Below are 20,266 nucleotides of genomic sequence, written 5' to 3'. Positions count from 1 at the left end.
ATATTACATGATCGCTGGGATTTATTTATCATTGAATTCCTGTAATTAGTTATGTGTATAAGCGATGAGTCAATGAACTAACTGAATTAATTTTTCTTCGTTGAGCGTGTGGATCGTTCTAGAAAGACGGAATTCGATCTTGAATATTCTTCGCTTTGGTAATGTTCGCTATGGATCTTTTTCTTCGTGTGTTCGTTATCAGCTTTCGCTTTTATACGCCGTAGAGCACGACGGTACGACCCTTGAGGACGACGGTACGACCCTTGAGCACGACGGTACGACCCTTGAGCATGACGGTACGACCCTTGAGCACGACAGTATGACCCTTGAGCACGACGGTACGACTTTTGAGCACGACGGTGCGACCCTTGAGCATGACGGTACGACGCTTGAGCGCGACGGTACGACCCTTGAGCACGACGGTACGACTCTTGAGCACGACGGTACGACCCTTGAGCACGACGCTACGACCCTTGAGCACGACGGTACGACCCTTGAGCGCGATGGTACGACTCTTGAGCACGACGGTACGACCCTTGAGCACGACGGTACGACCCTTGAGCGCGATGGTACGACTCTTGAGCACGACGGTACGACCCTTGAGCACGACGGTACGACTCTTGAGCACGACGGTACGACCCTTGAGCACGACGGTACGACTCTTGAGCACGACGGTACGACCCTTGAGCACGTCGATACGACCCTTGAGCACGACGGTACGACGCTTGAGCACGACGGTAGGACCCTTGAGCACGACGGTACGACTCTTGGGCACGACGGTACGACCCTTGAGCACGACGGTACGACGCTTGAGCACGACGGTACGACCCTTGAGCACGACGGTACGACCCTTGAGCACGACGAGTGCCTACCACCATCATAGGCTGCAGCTTTTTTAACATAGGCTGTAGGCAGGGACTTGGGCGAGGTAATGAGTTACCTTGGGTATAAGAAATGAATATTACTTGTTTACGAAGAGCAATTGAGATATTATGATTTAGCCTATTCACACGATCGACCAGCCTAGCTTTGTTGGCTTGGCTTGGCTAGGCTTGGCTAGGCTAGGCTAGGCTCATCGTTACCTAACCTATCCGAAAACGTTGGGTGGGCTCTGACAAATGGGTGTTTATCAATATTTTAACTTTTGTTGTGACAATGCTCATTTTCTTATATCGATTTTCCTTCATTATTAGAACGTTAATGGCAGATTTACATGAGGTTATCTGTAGCGAGGGTATGTGTGTATATATATGCCGACCGACTGCGCCTGCGCTGTGTGGGGATGGTGGGGGGGGGGGGCAACAGTGTGGTTAGGTTAGGGTTCGTTGTAATGGCGAAGTTTTTTTTTTTTTTTACGATGAGCCATTGTAAAAGGAGGGGAGAGCGGGCGTCACTTCACTCTATCCAGAATTAGATTCTGTGAATCGGAAAATTGATTAGGTTCACCGTCTACACTCATAAAACTAGTAATTGCTTCTCTCGCGAGATGATGTCAGGATTATATATATTGAACAATGGCTTGATTTGCTGACATTGGTCCTTTGTCGTACATGATGTACCATGGTACGTCTACCATCTGCAGTCATACCCTACACACCTTGACCACTTCATCTCCTCTGGTGCAGCCCACTAACAGCTTGGTCATTCCCCCTATATCATATCAGTCCAGTTTATTCTATCCTTTGCACGCTTCTCAAAATTTGGAATATTCGGGCCCCGATACCTCAAAGCCTACTTCACTCCATCTCTTTCTTGATCTTCCCCATGTTCCCATCACTTCTGACATGTAGATCCCCTTTGTCAATCTCTCTTCGCTCATCCTCTTCATATTTCTGTACATCTTAGTCAGCTGATTGGACCGATTGCCACACCTGCCTCGTACGTTGTCATTTCTTACCTTTATCAACCTTCCTTACACCCCGTATTGTTCTCAGGAATTTTATTTCCAACATGTACACAATTTCTCTCTTTTGTATGTTTAAACTCAAGACTAACGCCCATAAATCACGGTCGGGACCACTATACCTCCTGACTTACCCATCTTTCCCGTAACGGACCAGTCCCTCCGCACATTCCTCAGTTCACCCGGGACATCTGAGCGCTCCCTCACCCACCCTATGATTCAGTTCGCCATCTGTGGTAGTCACGACCACTCCCAGGCACCTCAACCACTCCACTTCCTTCAGGTTGCCCCCTGTTCAGTCTTACCCTCAACACTATCCTGGTCTTACCCCTTTGCCGCGCCTCGTATTTACCTCCTGGAACATGTCCTCCGCCAGACGCTGTCATGGGCTGTATATTCTCTGACCGCCATGAGAGCAGGATCATCCGCAGACAGCAACTGGTCCACCTTTCATGTCCTCGATACATCATGCTGGACGTACTCGCTGTTTCCACCTTGAGGGAGGTAGCGTGCAAAGACTTGAGCTTTCGATGAAGATCCGTCTCGCGAAGACCTACCTATCTCTCTCTCTCTCTCTCTCTCTCTCTCTCTCTCTCTCTCTCTCTCTCTCTCTCTCTCTCTCTCTCTCTCCTTTTCCATGCCCACCTTTGGACTCTTGACATTACTGGAGGGGTAAAGGGGAGGAGGAGGGGGGGTGGGGATTTGCAGCTCGCCCTCCTCCGCTCTCGCCCCCTTTTACGACACGCAGGAGATACGTGGGGAGTATTATTTTTTTCTCCCCCCATCTTCTCCCCTCTCCCCAGGGATGTATATACATGATAATAGGTTTTCTTTCCTTGCACCACCGTGTGTGTGTGTGTCTCCCTTCCCCTCCCCCCCTGAAAAAAGGGAGGTGGGGAGAAGTGACGTAAGAGTGTGTAGTAGTGTGATGGTAGCAGTGTGGAATCCACATCAAGGGTGATCCATCTTACGAGGTTTGGAGTCAAATTTAAAGAAAGAAAATGGGAAAGGCTTTTGTAGTTCGAAAAGATGATGTGGGGCACAACTTGAACCGATCCTAACCTAACTTAATCTAGCTTAGCTAAACCTTACCTACCCAACCTACTTAGCCTAACTTAGCTAAACCTTACCTAACTTAGCCTAGCTAAACCTAACTTAATCTAGCCTAGCTAAAGCTAACCTAATAACCTAACCTAGCAAACCTAACTTAACCTAATCTAGCAAACCTAACAACCTAACCTAACCTAAACTAAAATAAACTAACCTAACCTAATCTAATCTAATCTAGCAAACTTAACCTAACCTAAACTAAACTAACCTAACCTAACCTAACCTAGTTTTACATACGTAAAAGAATTCCTTTTAATATTAAATAAATCATTTTTCCCCTCGTGGCAGATATTTTATTGATGTCAACAGATGTTTCTTGGATGTTTTATTGATATCAAAACACATGTTCCGTTTTTGTCGCTATATATGAAGGTTTAAAAAAAAAAAAAAAGAAACGTCAAACTAAAGCGTAAATTTTTCCGAACTTGACGTAAGAATTCCTAGCTTTACGTAAGAATTCCTAGCTTTACGTTAGAATTCTTAGCTCTACGCAAGAATCTTAGCTTTAACGGAAGAATTCTTAGCTCTAACGTTAGAATTCATAGCTTTAACGGAAGAATTCCCGGCTATTACATAAGAATTCATAGCTTTAACGTAAGAATTCATAGCTTTACGTAAGAATTCTTAGCTTTAACGTAAGAATTCCTAGCCTTGGTAAGAGTTCCTAGCTTTAACGGAAGAATTCTTAGCTTTAACGGTAGAATTCCTAGCTTTAACGTAAGAATTCTTAGCTTTATGTAAGAATTCCTAGCTTTACGTAAGAATTCCTAGCTCTAACGTAAGAATTCCCGGCTATAACGTAAGAATTCCTAGTTTAACGTAAGAATTCCTATCTTTAACGTAAAATTCCTATCTTTAACGTAAAATTCCTAGCTTTAACGTAAGAATTCCCAGCTTTAACGTAAGAATTCCTAGTTTAACGTAAGAATTCCTATCTTTAACGTAAAATTCCTAGCTTTAAGGTAAGAATTCTTAGCTTTAACGTAAGAATTCCCAGCTTTAACGTAAGAATTCCTAGCTTTAACGTAAAATTACTAGCTTTAAGGTAAGAATTCTTAGCTTTAACGTAAGAATTCCCAGCTTTAACGTAAGAATTCCTAGCTTTAACGGAAGAATTCCCAGCTTTAACGTAAGAATTCCCAGCTTTAACGTAAGAATTCCCAGCTTTAACGTAAGAATTCCTAGCTTTAACGTAAGAATTCCCAGCTTCAACGTAAGAATTCCCAGCTTTAACGTAAGAATTCCTAGCTTTAACGGAAGAATTCTTAGCTTTAACGGAAGAATTCTTAGCTTTAACGTTAGAATTCTTAGCTTTAAAGCAAGAATTCCCAGCTATAACTTAAGAATTCCTAGCTTTAACGTAAGATTTCTTAGCTTTACTTAAGAATTCCTAGCTTCAACGTGAGAATTCCTAGCTATAACGTAAGAATTCCTATGAAGGATCATCAGTAACTTATCGTCTCTATTATCCCTCACAAATCGTAAAGCAAAACACGCACGTGAACCAACGCGTGCTCCCCCACCCCCCTTATTTAACGTTATTTTGCCGACAATTGTAAGTCTACAGAGACACAAAACACTATGAATAGTGTGGATACACTAAGGATAGATAGCCAGTTGCTATTAATTTATATCAGTCCAAGACCACTTTTTTTTCTTTTTTTATACCTCGGTGAAAGAAGTCAACGGTCGGAAGGGTTCATTCATTGCCTTCAAGATGCATTCATGAAACAGAAAACAAACGAACCGCGTAAGACGTATTTCTTCTCTCATTTTCTTCGGGTTGGGGGTTGGGGGCGGGGCGAGGGGGGGGGGTGCTTTTGGATAATGGGGAAGGAGGGAGGGAGGGGGGGGTGATATGGCCGTTCACAATGTGTTCACCGCATTAGAAAAAGAAACTAAATAATGGACATGAATTCCTGGTTGGTAAATACCTGTTTGGATAGGCAATTACGCTCTGATAAAATCTCCGCGTTCATTTTTGACGCCGTTTTCTCTGGAGGCGCACCAGAGGGCAGACTATGGCGTGAAGGCATTTTTTTTTTTATATATTCTTTTTTCTTTTTCCCGCCTGTGGACCCTCGTGAACCCCTTACAACCCGTAGATTCACCATCAGCGTCCTCTGGTTGTTGTCAGATATGCTCCCCAGGGGAGTATACAGCCACCCTATCCCTTTCTCCCCCTCCCCCTTCCCCCCCTCCGTTCTCTATGCCCTCACTTGACCCCGTATTGGATGACGTCACACACACACACACACACACACACACACACACACACACACTCCTTAAAGCCGTGCCCTTTCACCTATAACCTCATGACCTTTTAAACCACACCCCCATTTTTCAATTTAACCCCTTGACCTCTACCTAACCTAACACCTCCCCCCCCCCCCCTCTCTAACTACACCGCTGACTACATATAACAAATCGGTAACTCATTTATTTGAAGAACACGTCCCTCACCATTCATTTATCAGTCCAATATTATCCACCCCCCCCCCCTTACAACCCCCACCCACCCTCCCCTTGCATGTTAATGAACCCTTGACTTTCATTCTGAGAAAATTAACCTGATGTTAACGAGTTAATCCTTAACACTTGTGTGGGATTAAAGGAAAAAAAATTATAATGAATTTAGTTTATTTAATTCCATCTAATTCCAAGAGGAATTCTTCGTGGATTCGTAAAGTGGCAGTTCGGATGCCTTCCTTCCGTCGTGAGAATTACCATAATAACACAAGATAAGTCGTTAGTCGAAATATTTTTTTTTTCCTTTTTCTCTCTCCCCATTAATCTCTCCCCCCCCCCCCTCCCTCCCTCGCCCTTCCCTCCTCCCTTCCCTTCCCTCCTTCCCTCCTCCTGGAACTTCGAGCCACCTGGCGTGGTCCCTTTCCAGGAAACCCACAACATTAACGTCCCGAACCTTCCAGAGAAATTCTTATAGGCCTGGGGTCGGGGGGGCCCCCCTCCCCCTCACACTAGGCCTCTCGTTCAAGGAAGTTATATCGTCAATTTGTTTGTTTAGCCTTTTTTGTTTGTTTTATCTCCCCCCCCCCACCCCAGCATTCCCCCACCACCACCCCCCCCTCTCTTCCCCCCCCCACCCCCTTGGCCATTTCTCAGAATGGTGGAGTAATTGCTGAACGAAATTGAGTGATGCTGTTGGTAAAAGGGAGTTAGGAAGTGTGTGTGTGTGTGTGTGTGTGTGTGTGTGTGTGTGTGTGTGTGTGTGTGTGTCTGTGTGTGTGTGGAAGAGGAAATGTTTTTTTCTTGGTGTAATTAAGGCAGATAACGTAGTTTGGAAGGGCGTGTGTAGAGGAAAGAAGAAAAAACAATCCTTGACGTTTTCCCATTATTTTTCGTTTCTGGTCACACCTCCCGTCTCTCCCCCATACTATAAACTCTTTTCAACTTACTATTTCTTCGTTTTGCATCATATGTTTTTTCTTTCTAAATCACAATCAGATATCCTATCATCCTCTGATATATTGTAGATAACACCCCCCCCCCCCTGCTGCCTCTCTCTCTCTCTCTCTCTCTCTCTCTCTCTCTCTCTCTCTCTCTCTCTCTCTCTCTCTCTCTCTCTCTAGTACTGTTCAGAGTCTGATTCTCCATTTTCTTTGGGGGGAAATGGATAATGGGTAATTTGTACAACTTTAAGTCGAGGTTCGCCAAGGTTATGAGATTATATCCGGTGTGGATGAAAATCTGGTCAGTGGCTTATTCCCTTCACCGACTTGTATATTTGATCGCCGTTTCCTGTGTCACCGAGGTAGCGCCAGAAGCAGGGGAGGGAAAAGGCCGCCTTCGCTTATATTCATTCTCTAGCTGTCATGCGCAATGCACCGAAACCACAGCTCGCTATCCACATCCAGGCCCCACAGACCTTTCCATGGTTTACCAGGAACGTTTCATATGCCCTAGTTCAGTCCATTAGCAGTCGATCGACACCAGTATGTGTATCACATCGTTCCAGTTTACTTTATCCCGTGCACGCCTTTCACCCTCCTACATGTTCAGGCCCTAATCGCTCAAAAATCTTCTTCACTCCATCCTTCCACTTCTAATTTAGTCTCGTTCTCCTTCTTCCCTCCGAAACATATATCCTCTTTTTTATAACTTTATTTTATGTTCATTTTTTTCCACGTGTCCAAACCATTTCAACGCGCCCTCTTCTGCTGTGTGATCCACATTCCCTTTGGGAATTTTAGCTTTTTCCTGACGATCTGACCTTCCTTGCCTCTTATATAACCCGGGGTCATCAGCGCCCTGAGGGCGTCTCCTCCGTCAGTAGGAGTGCCAACGTGACCCGTGATCTCTCTACTTCCTGGCAGGTTTGATCGCAGTGCCTCATCTCCGACGTCCACCTACGGCAGGAGTCGCGTGGGGCATCGCCTCCCTCCGCCCTACAACCCCAGTCACAACCCGGCAGCCGCCGCACACTCCAGGAGCCGTGGTACGCGCTCCATCCACCTCCACCTCCTCCTCCTTCTCCTCCTACAGGAGGTCCAGGTGGGTTGAACAGCCAAGCACCCCGCCCACACGCCCTCACTTGACCTCTCCTCAGTTCATTTACTATAAGGCTCAACATGTAAGACCAACCGATAAAAATATTTCACCAGCTTTCATTCCCAACTGTAATTTATGTAAAATAGACAAAAGTATCTTGAATTAATTTGCTATGGCTTCTGGTTCTATAACATTTGCAAAGTAATGTTATAATATATGACCGATATCTCTTCATTATTTTCAGCCATATTTGCATCCCAATATGATTAAAGATTCTCTGTTCCCCACTTACATATTTTAGACTTTCTATCTGGCTATTCTTAGATTTTCTTCCCATACTTCGTTTTGTGACATTTTATGATTTACAGAACCATATATTTAAACTTTCCGAATATGAAGATTGTTGATGTCTGCCCCTTTAAACATCTCCATTTTCTCTGTCTATTGTAAGTTCATTTTCTATGGATACGTGAACTCTTACATTTTCACTTGATACAGCGGAGGAGGAAGAGGTATTATTGTCACTCCGTTAACAATGATGAAGGGATGCTTGTCGTCGTCATGGAGGTGGAGAACAACCACTGACACGAACAAGCCTCAGGTTCCTCCCTGTACGATGAGAACGTTCCATGGGACCGCTGCAGCCCCTACTGTGTCCCTGAAGAAACCTAGGTCAGTCGTAGGGATAGGTTACAATGTCGAGTTTTAGTATGCTTGACTTCCAAGTCTCTTCAAAGTGCCTTGCGTCCTGTACTTATCACTTAAGAAAGCTAGGAGAATGACTTAGACACTCCTACTTCAGTATGTTTTATGTCGTAAAGTGGTTTAGTGTTGGTGAAGATGGGTTCGCTGGTTCGTAAGTGTGTTTTGTTTATCAAGATGGAGACGTTCCCCTTCCAAGATACATTAGTCTCTGTTGGGCTCAGGAGGTCAGAGTTCACTCAGAAGGCTAAAGATACTTGAAAGGTTTATAGTTCATGAGGTCAGAGTTCATCCAAAGGTTGAAGGGTCTTGAAATAATCAAGAGCTTCAAAGGTCAAAGTTTCCCCAAAAGGTTCGAGCACGTCTCGAGTGAGTTTGAGGGTTCATATTGTGTTTCTGACGTCACAGGAGACCTTCATTCCACGTTACAAAGAAGACAAAACGTGAGTCGGGATTTAAATGATAATCACTAAATAGAGATATTTATGAGCGTATTTGCTGTGTATTACAGGAGTAAAGTTGGTAATGATGTGTAGTTATTGTAAGGTTTCAGGCCAAATGGTTGGCTTGACTCGTATACGGCTGGAATGTAAGGTGTAAATAGAGTCGGGTCTCCTTGTTGTGACGTGACCCAGTGGATGATAACAGAGGTCAGGTCGTACTTCGTGTCCCTTAGATCGTGAATTAAATGGGTAATCGAGAATTCGTAAATGATTTATGAATAGCCAAGTGAGCATTTGGGATTTGGCCTTGGATGGGAGTGACGAACAAAGTGCAAAGTCGTTAATATCCGAGAGAAAAAGTTGTCAAAACGAGTGATCGGTTGGAACGCCAATGTATCTCAGAGCACCGGTGTTTTTCAGGTAATCTGATGTTTGACTATAATTACTAATATTTATTAGATCCTCTTAACACTGACTAAAGCTGTTGGTAGAAGTATGTTTATTATGCTGTTGTGGAAGTTAAACTTGAGGTAAGTTTATTATCATGACCGGCGGCCATTTTGGAGGGTAAACAACTTTAATGACGTAAAATAACTGGGAGCCGTAATAATCAAGGAAGTTTTGATCGGTGAAACAAATTAATAAGAAAATTTCGTTATAGAAAAAATATTTGTTATTATAGGAAGGCGGTAAAACTGAAATTATTTCATTTTTCACAGGTTTAAATCACTGAAACAGTCAAGTAGGTATACATACGCACACCATTTTTTTTTTTTTTTTTTTTGGACGACGAGAATGGTTCGAATAATTGTAGAAATATGTAAATCAATAAGGTTGAATAAGCCGCTTTGAATCACAGTAGTTCAAGGAGCGGGTATCATACCGTATAGATCAACCCCCCTGTAATATTTAGCGTGGTATATTGGTCGAGCTAGTTCCAGTCAAACACTTAATAGTCCAGAAATATTTGCTTTACTCTGGGAAAACATTTTGTGGTTACACTTGTCGGTTATGTGGTTGTCTAAACAACCCAGTTGGGCTATTAAAAGCATTCGTTCCCTATAAAGTTATGACATCCTTTTCCTCCCTTGAATTTGAAATTGATGATATACATATAAAATAATGTGTTTACTGTCATTTTTACCTATTTTATTATTAAAGAATTTACTAACAATTTGCTGCATTACAGAAATACATAGTGATTTAAATGCTACAACAGAAAATACACATCCTTAAAATTACATGTAAGGACTGTAAAATAACTTGTTTCATTTTCTGTGTATTACATACAATTTTGTACTCATTAGTATTAGTCGTAATGTACAAATCTAATCTGCCAGGTTTATTTATGAGTTTTGGAAATTGTTTTGCTTTTTACTGGGCTTCCTGAAGGAACAATATAGGTTGAACTTGCTCCATCTTTCCCTGCATATGTCTGGCATTACCCATTCTTTGATTTTTGAGTGTTTTATATAAGATTCCTGAATCACAACTTACCCAGAATTCATTTATCCTGTAGCCCGCTGTGGGTCACTCACACCATCCTCACCCCACTGCTGGATGATTACTTCCCTCACAGCTCCATGCTCTGACGACTCTTCACTCTTAAATCTCAATTGATTAACGTCTCCTGACAACTCTCTTATCACACAGTCCTGTCTTATATGACAGGGGTCCAATTACTTCCACTACAACTCCAGGTACCCAGCCAGCTCCCTACCATTATAATTCTCCACGAACAATTCATTATTTACCCTAAATTCCTCAAAGGTCTGATCTTATCATTGTATTTCTTTTGTTATTCTTGTTTCCTAATTACCCTCCTTTTTTTTTTAGTTTGGTCTTAGAAGGTCAAGGGTTCCCAATAGATTTCTACCAATTATCAACTCTGCCATGGTACTACCACTTACAGACTGGTGAACATCTATATCTGAATAAGAACATAGACAACCTTATTTTGATTTTTTTTTTAGACAACCTTATTTTGATGTCTGCTATTCTCGTTTATCTTTAGCCCATTTTGTAATGTCTGAACAGCTGTTTCAGCCATTCCATTTGAGCTAGACAAGTAACAGTGCCATCACCATTTTTCTACCTCATTTGGCTGAATTTATAAGTTGTAAACTGGTTGCCATTATCACTAACATTAATGGCAGCCTCTGAGTGGTAAATATCCCTTTGCAACGGTTAGGAGTGCTGATGTACTACTCTTACTTCTAACCATTATGAATAGGCATCAGTGAGGACCAAATACTTATGCCCCATAGACGGCCCTGCAAAATCTACGTGTACTCCCTCCCATGGCTTATCGGGGTGTGGCCACACATGAAGGGGTGCAACACAGGGCTTATTTCTATTTACCCAAAAAATCTCTGAAGTTTCTACCATTTGTTCAATATCACTATCTGAATTAGGGCATTAAACATATGATGTAGCAATCCCCCTCATTTTGGAGATACCTGTATGAGCCTTGTATTGCAATTCTCTCAATACACTTTGCTGAAGGAACCAATAACTTGTTCCCCCATATTATGTGACCTTAATGTGTGCTAAAGGTTATCCCTATGTACAAAGAAAGACCATATAACATTGTTGGAACCACTATTCCTTCAAACTTACCCATTTTTGCTTTCGGAAATAATGTTCTCGACTTCCACACATTTTTCAGCGCTCCCAGAACTTTCACCCCCTCCCCCACCCTGTGACTCATTTCCGCTTCCATGGTTCCATCTGCTGCCAAATCCACTCCCAGATATCTAAAACACTTCACTTCCTCCAGTTTTTCTCCATTCAAACTTATACCTCCCAATTGACTTGTCCCTCAATCCTACTATACCTAATAACCTTGCTCTTATTCTCATTTACTCTCAGCTTTCTTCTTTCACATACTTTACCAAACTCAGTCACTAGCTTCTGCAGTTCCTCACCCAAATCAGCCACCAGCACTGTATCATCAGCAAACAACAACTGACACTTCCCAAGCCCTTTCATCCACAACAGACTGTATACTTGCCCCTCTCTCCAAAACTCTTGCATTCACCTCCCTAACAACCCCATCCATAAACAAATTAAACAACCTTGGAGACATCACGCACCACTGCTGCAAACTGAGAACCAATCACTTTCCTCTCTTCCTACTTGAACACGCCTTACATTCTCGATAAAAACTGTTCATTCCTTCCAGCAACTTGCTTCTAGCATGGGCTATAGATAAAGGTGTGCGGAGAAGGGTGGATGTGCTGGAAATGAGATGTTTTAGGACAGTATGTGGTGTGAGGTGGTTTGATCAAGTAAATAATGAAAGGGTAAGAGAGATGTGTGGTAATAAAAAGAGTTTGGTTGAGAGAGCAGAAGAGGATGTATTGAAATGGTTTGGTCACATGGAGAGTATGAATGAAGAAAGATTGACAAATAGGATATATGTGTTAGAGGTGGAGGGAACGAGGAGAAGTGGGAGACCAAATTGGAGGTGGAAGGATGGAGTGAAAAAGATTTTAAGCATTCTGGGCCTGAATATGCAGGAGGGTGAAAGGTGTGCAAGGAATAGAGTGAATTGGAACAATGTGGTATACCGGGGTCGACGCGCTGTCAATGGATTGAACCAGGGCATGTAAAGTGTCCGGGGTAAACCATGGAAAGTTTTGTGGGGCCTGGATGTGGAAAGGAAGCTGTGGTTTTGGTGCATTATACATGACAGCTAGAGACTAAGTGTGAACGAATGTGGTCTTTGATGTCTGTTCCTAGCGCTACCTAGCATGCGTGCAGGGGGAGGGGGTTGTCATTTCATGTGTGGCGGGGTGACAACGGAAAATGAATGAAGGCAGCAAGTATGAATTATGTACATGCGTATATATATGTATGTCTGTGTATGTATATATATGTATACATTGAAATGTATAGGTATGTATATGTGCATGAGTGACATGTATGTATATACATGTGTATGTGGATGGGTTGGGACATTCTTTCATCTGTTTCCTTGTGCTTCCTTGCTAACACAGGAGACAGCGACAAAGTATAGCAAAAAAAAACTAAGAAAGACATAAACTCTGGAACCAGAGCAGCTTTATAGCAGCCATTCTTGATAAAAGGCAAAACTTTAGCATATACTGGGTCATGTGCTGTCCATCTCCTGATGTGTTTAGTTGCACCTGGTGAATCTTCAGTGTGCTCTAACAATATGTCTGTGGGGAGTGGTTCTGATGCTGTTTTCTTCACCAGTGATAATCCACTCAGTAGGTCAGCATTTGCATTATCAATACCATATTATATTTCAACTGGTAATTATGAGCAGTAAGTGAAATTGCCAGTGTTGCATTCTTGCACCAGGCATACTAGGCAATGTCATGTGTTCACATTAAAGTGATATTATGGCTTGTGGTTTATGACTAATGTGAATGATCTTCCATACACATAGGAAAATGGAGCAGCCCAAACACTACTGCCAACCTCTCCCTGTCAATTTGTGCATCATTTTTCTCAGCATCATTAAGTTTGCATGAAGCAAAAGCTTTAGGTTGTTCAGACCCATCTTCATTTTGGTGTGCTACCACAGCCCCAACACCATATGGTGATGCATCACATGGCAAAGCTAGAGGTCCACTTGGATCATAATGTACCAAAACCTCACCAGACAGTAACATCTGCTTTGCTTTCTTAGATGCAGCTTCTTGTAGTTGCAACCACTGCCATCACATTGCCTTCCTTAACATTCCCAATGGTGTAAGCACTGAAGAGAGGTCCCTGAAAAATTTACACCTCGTGAGAATTATCGCAACATTTGCACATCTGTTGGTCAGAGTGCGTCCACAGTTACTTTTACTTTACTTTCACTTTTTGTCCCAAATAACTCAAACTGATTTGGAAGCCCTCACATTTGTCAAAATGCTGCTTCAAACCTTGTTTGTTTGATCTCTCTACCACCTTGGTTGAATTTGCTCTGTGTTCTGCTTCTAGTGATCAAAATATCATCTAAATATATAACCGTGTGTGGAATATCTCTCCTTAAACTATACGTTTCTCTTTGAAAATTCCCAGGTGCACTCTTAATCCCACAGGGTAATCTGTTATACCTGAGCAAACCTCCGTGTGTTTTTATCACACAATACTTCTTTAACTCTTCATCCAATAACATCTATTGATAAGCACTACTTAAGCCCAGTTTTGAAAGTGACTTAACTCTTACTAAACTGGTCAGCATGTCATTTATTTTTGGAACTGGTGAAGTGTTCTTCTCAGTCACCGGGTTTATTGTCACTTTAAAGTCTCCACAAATTCCAACTTGTGAGGATGACTTGAACACAACCACTATCGGAATGGTCCATTCTGAGCTTTCCAGTACCTTACTTATTACATTTGCTACTATCCTGTCCAAGTATGTGTCTGTGGCCTCTCTCAAAGAAAAAGGCAGTGGGCAAGCTTTCAAAGATTTTGGCTTTCCACAAGCATCTACATACATTTTGGCCTTCCTTCCATTGTATGTGCCCAAACTTTCCTCAAATACACCAGCATACTTCATCTTTAAATCCTTCACAAACTTTTCATTGTTATCCATCTGTTCCTGTACATTAAACACTGAATTCTTCCAATTAATCTGATGTGTTTGTTACCAGTTCTTACCCAACAAATTATGTCGATTAACTTTTACTACTACAAATGGCAACTCATATCCTAGACCATGATGTTTGAAATGAACTTTCATAACACCTTTAACTTTCAATCTTCCTCATGTGTAATGACTTGATTATCACATTATCTTCCATTAGTTTCTCTTGTAATATGCATTCCTTGTCAAACAGACTCTCATATAAATGTTCATTAATTATGGTGAAACTTGTAGCAGTGACTGTCTCCAAATCTACCTCGTGCCCTTCAATATTTAGTCTGCCCGTAAATGGTTGAATACTTTCCAGTTGTATCTCTATGTATCTCTCTATATCTCTGATGCCTGTTCCCTTGTAGAACTCCTTCAAGGAGGTGGCCACAACAATAAAGACTCCATGAGTAGTGAACTCCAGTGCCGCTTTTTAGCCTATAGTGCCTCACCCGTAACAGACCACTGGCAGAGGGCAACACTAGTGCAGTGTTTGCAGATGCTCCTACCTAATGTCTCTGTTGATTACTTCTACCTAATTCTCCTGCCCAGTGTTCCTACCTAATGTATTTATCTCTGACATATTGCCCTCAAACATTTCATTTCCATCACATCCACACTCCTCCACACAACCCTATCTATAGCCCATGACTCACAATGATATACTATTGTTGGGACCACTATTCCTTCAAACATAACCATTTTTGCCTTCCTAGATAATGTTCTCTCTTTCCACACACTCTTCAGTGCTCCCAGAATCTTCGCCCCCCTCCCCCACCCTATGACTCAACTTGCATTTCCATTGTTCCAGTTGTTGCCATGTACCTCACTCTTGTTTCCAGTACAATAATATAGTATGATGTAAATAGATTATTACACCAGGGTCAGGCTGGGTTTTGTGTGTGTGTGTGTGTGTGTGTGTGTGTGTGTGCATAAGAAAAGGGACAAATTACTTATATACATGCTTAAGAGACGTAGCAACATGATTGTAAAACTCTTTCCCAAAAACACACAGATAGTAATCACGCACATGGTGAGATGCACGAAATATCTAGAAAAGACATGTACAGAATCCAAAATGGTTTCAACCCATATAAAGCTCACGATCCAGATGAAGTATTTTCACGTGATCAAGATTAGTGCAGATACACATGACAGACCTCATGAAATGTTCAAAATGTCACTGGAGAAATAGAGAAGTTCCAAGGGAGTGAAAGAGGGAAAATGTCATGCCATCTTTGAAATATAGGTAACCAGGAGGAGGCACCAAATGATAGACTGTATCCCTAACTAGCATGGTCTGTAAGGTACAAGAAAAGGTAATCAGAAAACAAAGTGATGAATTCCTGTAGAAGAAAAAATTTGAGAAGCAACTTCTTTACTAGTTCTTTACCGTAAGGTAGCCTTTCTAAAACATCTGTATACTACTGCCACCCTCAGTTTCATTGTTTAATCTGCTCCAATCGTCCACCACCCTTACAGAAAAACAGCACTTTTTCACATCCATTCAAACAAGCCTCTTGCCTAGTTTCTTGACATGGCCACTGGTTCCTCTGTCAGCTCATCTCATAAAGTAATGTTCACTGTTGATTCATCTGAGCAAACTAGAAATTTTATGGCTGAGATCAGGTGACCCCTCTATTTTATATCCTCCATGGTGGGCAGATTTATATCCCTCAGTTTCTTGTAGATCACCTCTCTTAATTTACGGAACCATCTTAGTCGTCCAGCTTTGGAATCTTCAGATTGTGTGTTTTTGATCGGAGTTTGTTTCTTATAATTCAGAAGGGTAAGAGCTGTCATCCTAGTTATGTGTTTCTGTCATCACGGTTTCTAGTACAGTATGCAGATGGGGCGCAAACTCTTCATGACTTCTAATAAGTGCTAGCTCTCCATGCCTTATACCCAAATGTCATCAAATTTTGGTTGTTTTTTTCCTTACAATTCAGCTTCAAGTGGTTTGATTGTAACTTCTTGAAACCTTTCAAATTTTATTGCAAGTCAATCATATTCTCATGATTCAGATAGTATTATCATCATCATAATTCATGTGTTACCAATAGGTTGTCATAATTCAATTTTTGTTAGGTTATTGTAATTTAGTTATTATCATCAGCATATCATGATTCAGTTTTTATCATTAGGTTTTCATAATTCAGTTTTTCTTTTTTTTTTTTGCTTTGTCGCTGTCTCCCGCGTTTGCGAGGTAGCGCAAGGAAACAGACGAAAGAAATGGTCCAACCCACCCCCATACACATGCATATACATACGTCCACACACGCAAATATACATACCTACACAGCTTTCCATGGTTTACCCCAGACGCTTCACATGCCTTGATTCAATCCACTGACAGCACGTCAACCCCGGTATACCACATCGCTCCAATTCACTCTATTCCTTGCCCTCCTTTCACCCTCCTGCATGTTCAGGCCCCGATCACACAAAATCTTTTTCACTCCATCTTTCCACCTCCAATTTGGTCTCCCTCTTCTCCTCGTTCCCTCCACCTCCGACACATATATCCTCTTGGTCAATCTTTCCTCACTCATTCTCTCCATGTGCCATTTCAAAACACCCTCTTCTGCTCTCTCAACCACGCTCTTTTTATTTCCACACATCTCTCTTACCCTTACGTTACTTACTCGATCAAACCACCTCACACCACACATTGTCCTCAAACATCTCATTTCCAGCACATCCATCCTCCTGCGCACAACTCTATCCATAGCCCACGCCTCGCAACCATACAACATTGTTGGAACCACTATTCCTTCAAACATACCCATTTTTGCTTTCCGAGATAATGTTCTCAGTTATTACAATGAATTTATGAAAATTCACTTAATACTGTTGTTATAATTCAGGTATAAGACATTAGATCATGTTTCGAGTGGTGATTCGGGTACCTGTTATTATTTCTTGATAACATCAACACATCAGATTTCTAACATAGGACTTTTAGATTGCAAAAGTTATTTTAAAAGTATATCATCAAAAAGTTAAGATGACATTTTGTACCCAAATCTTCATAAATCTAGCACATTACATAATCATTGGTGTATTGTATTACCATCAAAGCATCACCATCATTACCTTTAGAGAAACATGGTTCTCCTAATGATTTTCAGATCGTTATACTTGTCCTTCATTGTGATGATGTAACGCTCTTGCTCATGTTGTTTCCGTGCTGATAGTTTGGAATATATTATGCATTTCCTTCTCACTACCAACCTACTTGCTACCATACTTATAAAAGGACTACCCTTTCATACCATTCCTCTTTTGTGTGCAACACACTTCTCATTGTATCTTCCCTCCTACCGATGTTGGATTACTTAATGGAAGAGGGATGCATCATCCTTGAGGATAATGAGATAATGAGGATAATGTTGACTGTTGACATAGAGTCAAGGCAAGGCTATGTCCCTGACTATTACATGGAGACAGGTGAAGAGGAACTGACTCTTGATATTGAAGATAACATGCTAGATTACTATGGTGAGAGATATGTGAAGAATGAAGATAAATAGAGAAAAGTATGGTAAGAGAGATGTGGAAGGATAGGAAAAGATGAGAGATGATAAGGTTATCATAGGTGTTGCTTTATGTGACTGCTGGTGGCAGAAAACATGGATTTCCTATTCTGTAATAATAAACATGCACCTTGAATACACCAACTGGGCAGGATTGTGTATTCTTAGATGTCATTTTTCACATATTCTTGGGAAAATATTCTTATTGTTGTAAATATGTTTATAGAGCTTGAATATCTGGGAACATTTAGTCATTCCTAAAGGTTGTCAGTGTCAAATCCTATTTAACTTGTCCCTTGACAAAACTACAGAGATTCTTACACTGGTTAGAATAACAGTAGGTAAATTGTATTTGATAACAGTTCTAAGGTAGGAAAAATTCTTTAAAAGAAGATTTGCTCAAGTATTAAGCGTTGTGATCTATTTATGTATTTGATGCTTTGTAGAAGGTTTTAAGAGTATATGGTGTTGGAGGTATGTTGCTAGAAGCAGTGAAAAGTTTTTACCAAGGATGTAAGGCATGTGTATGAGTAGGAAGAGAGGAAAGTGATTGGTTCCCAGTGAATGTCAGTTTGTGGCAGGTGTGTGTGATGTCTCCATGGTTGTTTAATTTGTTTATGGATGGGGTGGTTAGGGAGGTGAATGCAAGAGTTTTGGAGAGAGGGGCAAGTATGCAGCCTGTTCTGGATGAGAGGGCATGGGAAGTGAGTCAGTTGTTTGCTGATGATACAGCTGGTGGCTGAGTTGGATGAGAAACTGCAGAAGGTGGTGAAAGTGTGTGAAAGAAGAAAGTTGAGAGTAAAAGTGAATAAGAGCATGGTTATTAGGTTCAGTAGGGTTGAGGGACAAGTTAATTGGGAGGTAAGTTTGAATGGAGAAAAATTGAAGGAAGTGAAGTGTTTTAGATATCTGGGAGTGGACTTAGGAGCCAATGGAACCATGGAAGCAGAAGTGAGTTACAGGGTGGGGTAGGGGGAGAAGGTTCTGGGAGCACTGAAGAATGTGTGGAAGGCATGAACATTATCTCGGAGCAAAAATGTGTATATTTGAAGGAATAGTGGTTCCAACAGTGTTATATGGTTGTGAGGCATAAGCTATAGATAGGGTTGTGTGGAAGAGGGTGGATGTACTGGAAATGAAATGTTTTAGGGCAATATGTGGTGCGAGGTGGTTTGATTGAGTAACTAATGAAAGGGTAAGAGAGATGTGTGGTAATAAAAAAGACTGTGGTTGAGAGAACAGAAGAGTGTGTGTTAAAATGGTATGGACACATGGAGAGAATGAGTAAGGAAAGATTGACAAAGAGGATATATGTGTCAGAGGTGGAGGGAAGGAGAAGCAGGAAACCAAATTGGGGGTGGAAGGATGGAGTGAAAAAGATTTTGAGCGATCAGGGCCTGAACATACAAGAGGGTGAAAGGCATGCAAGGAATAAAGTGAATTGGAACAATGTGGTATACTGGGGTTGATGTGCTGTCAATGGATTGAACCAGGGCATGTGAAGCATCTGGGGTAAACCATGGAAAGGTCTGTGGGGCCTGGATGTGGAGAGGGAGCTGTGGTTTCAGTGCATTATACATGACAGCTAGAGACTGATTGTGAACAAATGTGGCCTTTTTTTGTCTTTTCCTGGCGCTACCTCGTTGGAGGCGGGGGGATGATATTTCATGTGTGGCGGGGTGGTGATGGGAATGGATGAAGGCAGCAAGTATGAATATGTACATATGTATGTATGTATATGTCTGTGTATGTATAAGTATGTATACATTGAAATGTATATGTATGCATATGTGCGTGTGTGGGCATTTATGTATATACATGTGTATGTGGGTGGGTTGGGCCATTCCTCATCTGCTTCCTGATGCGGGAGACAGCAATTAAGTATAATAAAAAAAATATATAATAATATATAGGCATTTCTTATGGAGGTGTTCAAGTGATCAAAAGATGTAAAGAGAAAGTGGCAGGAGGTCAAGCATATGAAAGTTAGGGTGAGCAAGTATTAGTAAATCTCAAGGAAGTTAATGGTGTGCAAAAAACAAGAGAACAAATGGGAACATCAATGAAGGGTCATATGTGGATGTGGAACCAGGTAGTAATGAACTGAAGAGGAGATGGAGTAAGTATTTTCAGGGACTGTTGAATGTGTTTGATGATAGTGTTTCAGATTTAGAGTGTTTGGGTTGGGGTGGTATGGAAAGTGAGAGGGTCATGGAGAGTGGTTTGGTGAAGAGGAGAGAGTTGATGAAAACTTTGCATAAGATGAAACATTGCAAGGCAGCTGGAGTGGATAGTATTGCATTTGAATTTCTTAGGAAACAGGGTGACTGTGTTGTTAATTAGATGGTTAGGATTTTCAGTGTATGCATGGATCATGATGAGACTGGCAGAATGCATGTCTAGCAACAGTGAGTTATAATTACAGAGGTATATGTTTTTTGAGTCTTCCAGGTAGCATCAAACTGGGGAA

The 20,266-nt window shown here is 41.6% G+C and overlaps 1 protein-coding gene across 18 annotated transcripts in view; it reads left to right on the top strand.

Annotated features, from left to right (window-relative positions):
- LOC139749546 (uncharacterized) overlaps nucleotides 1-20,266 on the top strand; it is a 288,314-nt gene that overhangs the window by 251,058 nt on the left and 16,990 nt on the right. For 13 of the 18 annotated variants that reach the window (XM_071663538.1, XM_071663540.1, XM_071663542.1 and 10 more), the window contains 2 exons: nucleotides 7,348-7,525; nucleotides 8,021-8,194. In XM_071663538.1, coding sequence (XP_071519639.1) covers nucleotides 7,348-7,525; nucleotides 8,021-8,194 — 352 coding nt within the window. Of the gene's footprint in view, nucleotides 1-7,347; nucleotides 7,526-8,020; nucleotides 8,195-8,821; nucleotides 9,088-20,266 lie in introns of those variants that run through there. The other 5 variants (XM_071663552.1, XM_071663553.1, XM_071663551.1 and 2 more) reach the window with 5 other exon arrangements.

This window comes from Panulirus ornatus, chromosome 7 (assembly GCF_036320965.1).
Source record: "Panulirus ornatus isolate Po-2019 chromosome 7, ASM3632096v1, whole genome shotgun sequence".
NCBI classification, from domain to species: domain Eukaryota; kingdom Metazoa; phylum Arthropoda; class Malacostraca; order Decapoda; family Palinuridae; genus Panulirus; species Panulirus ornatus.
The sequence above is the reverse complement of the archived record's forward strand: the minus strand, read 5'-3'. Positions and strand labels throughout refer to the sequence as shown.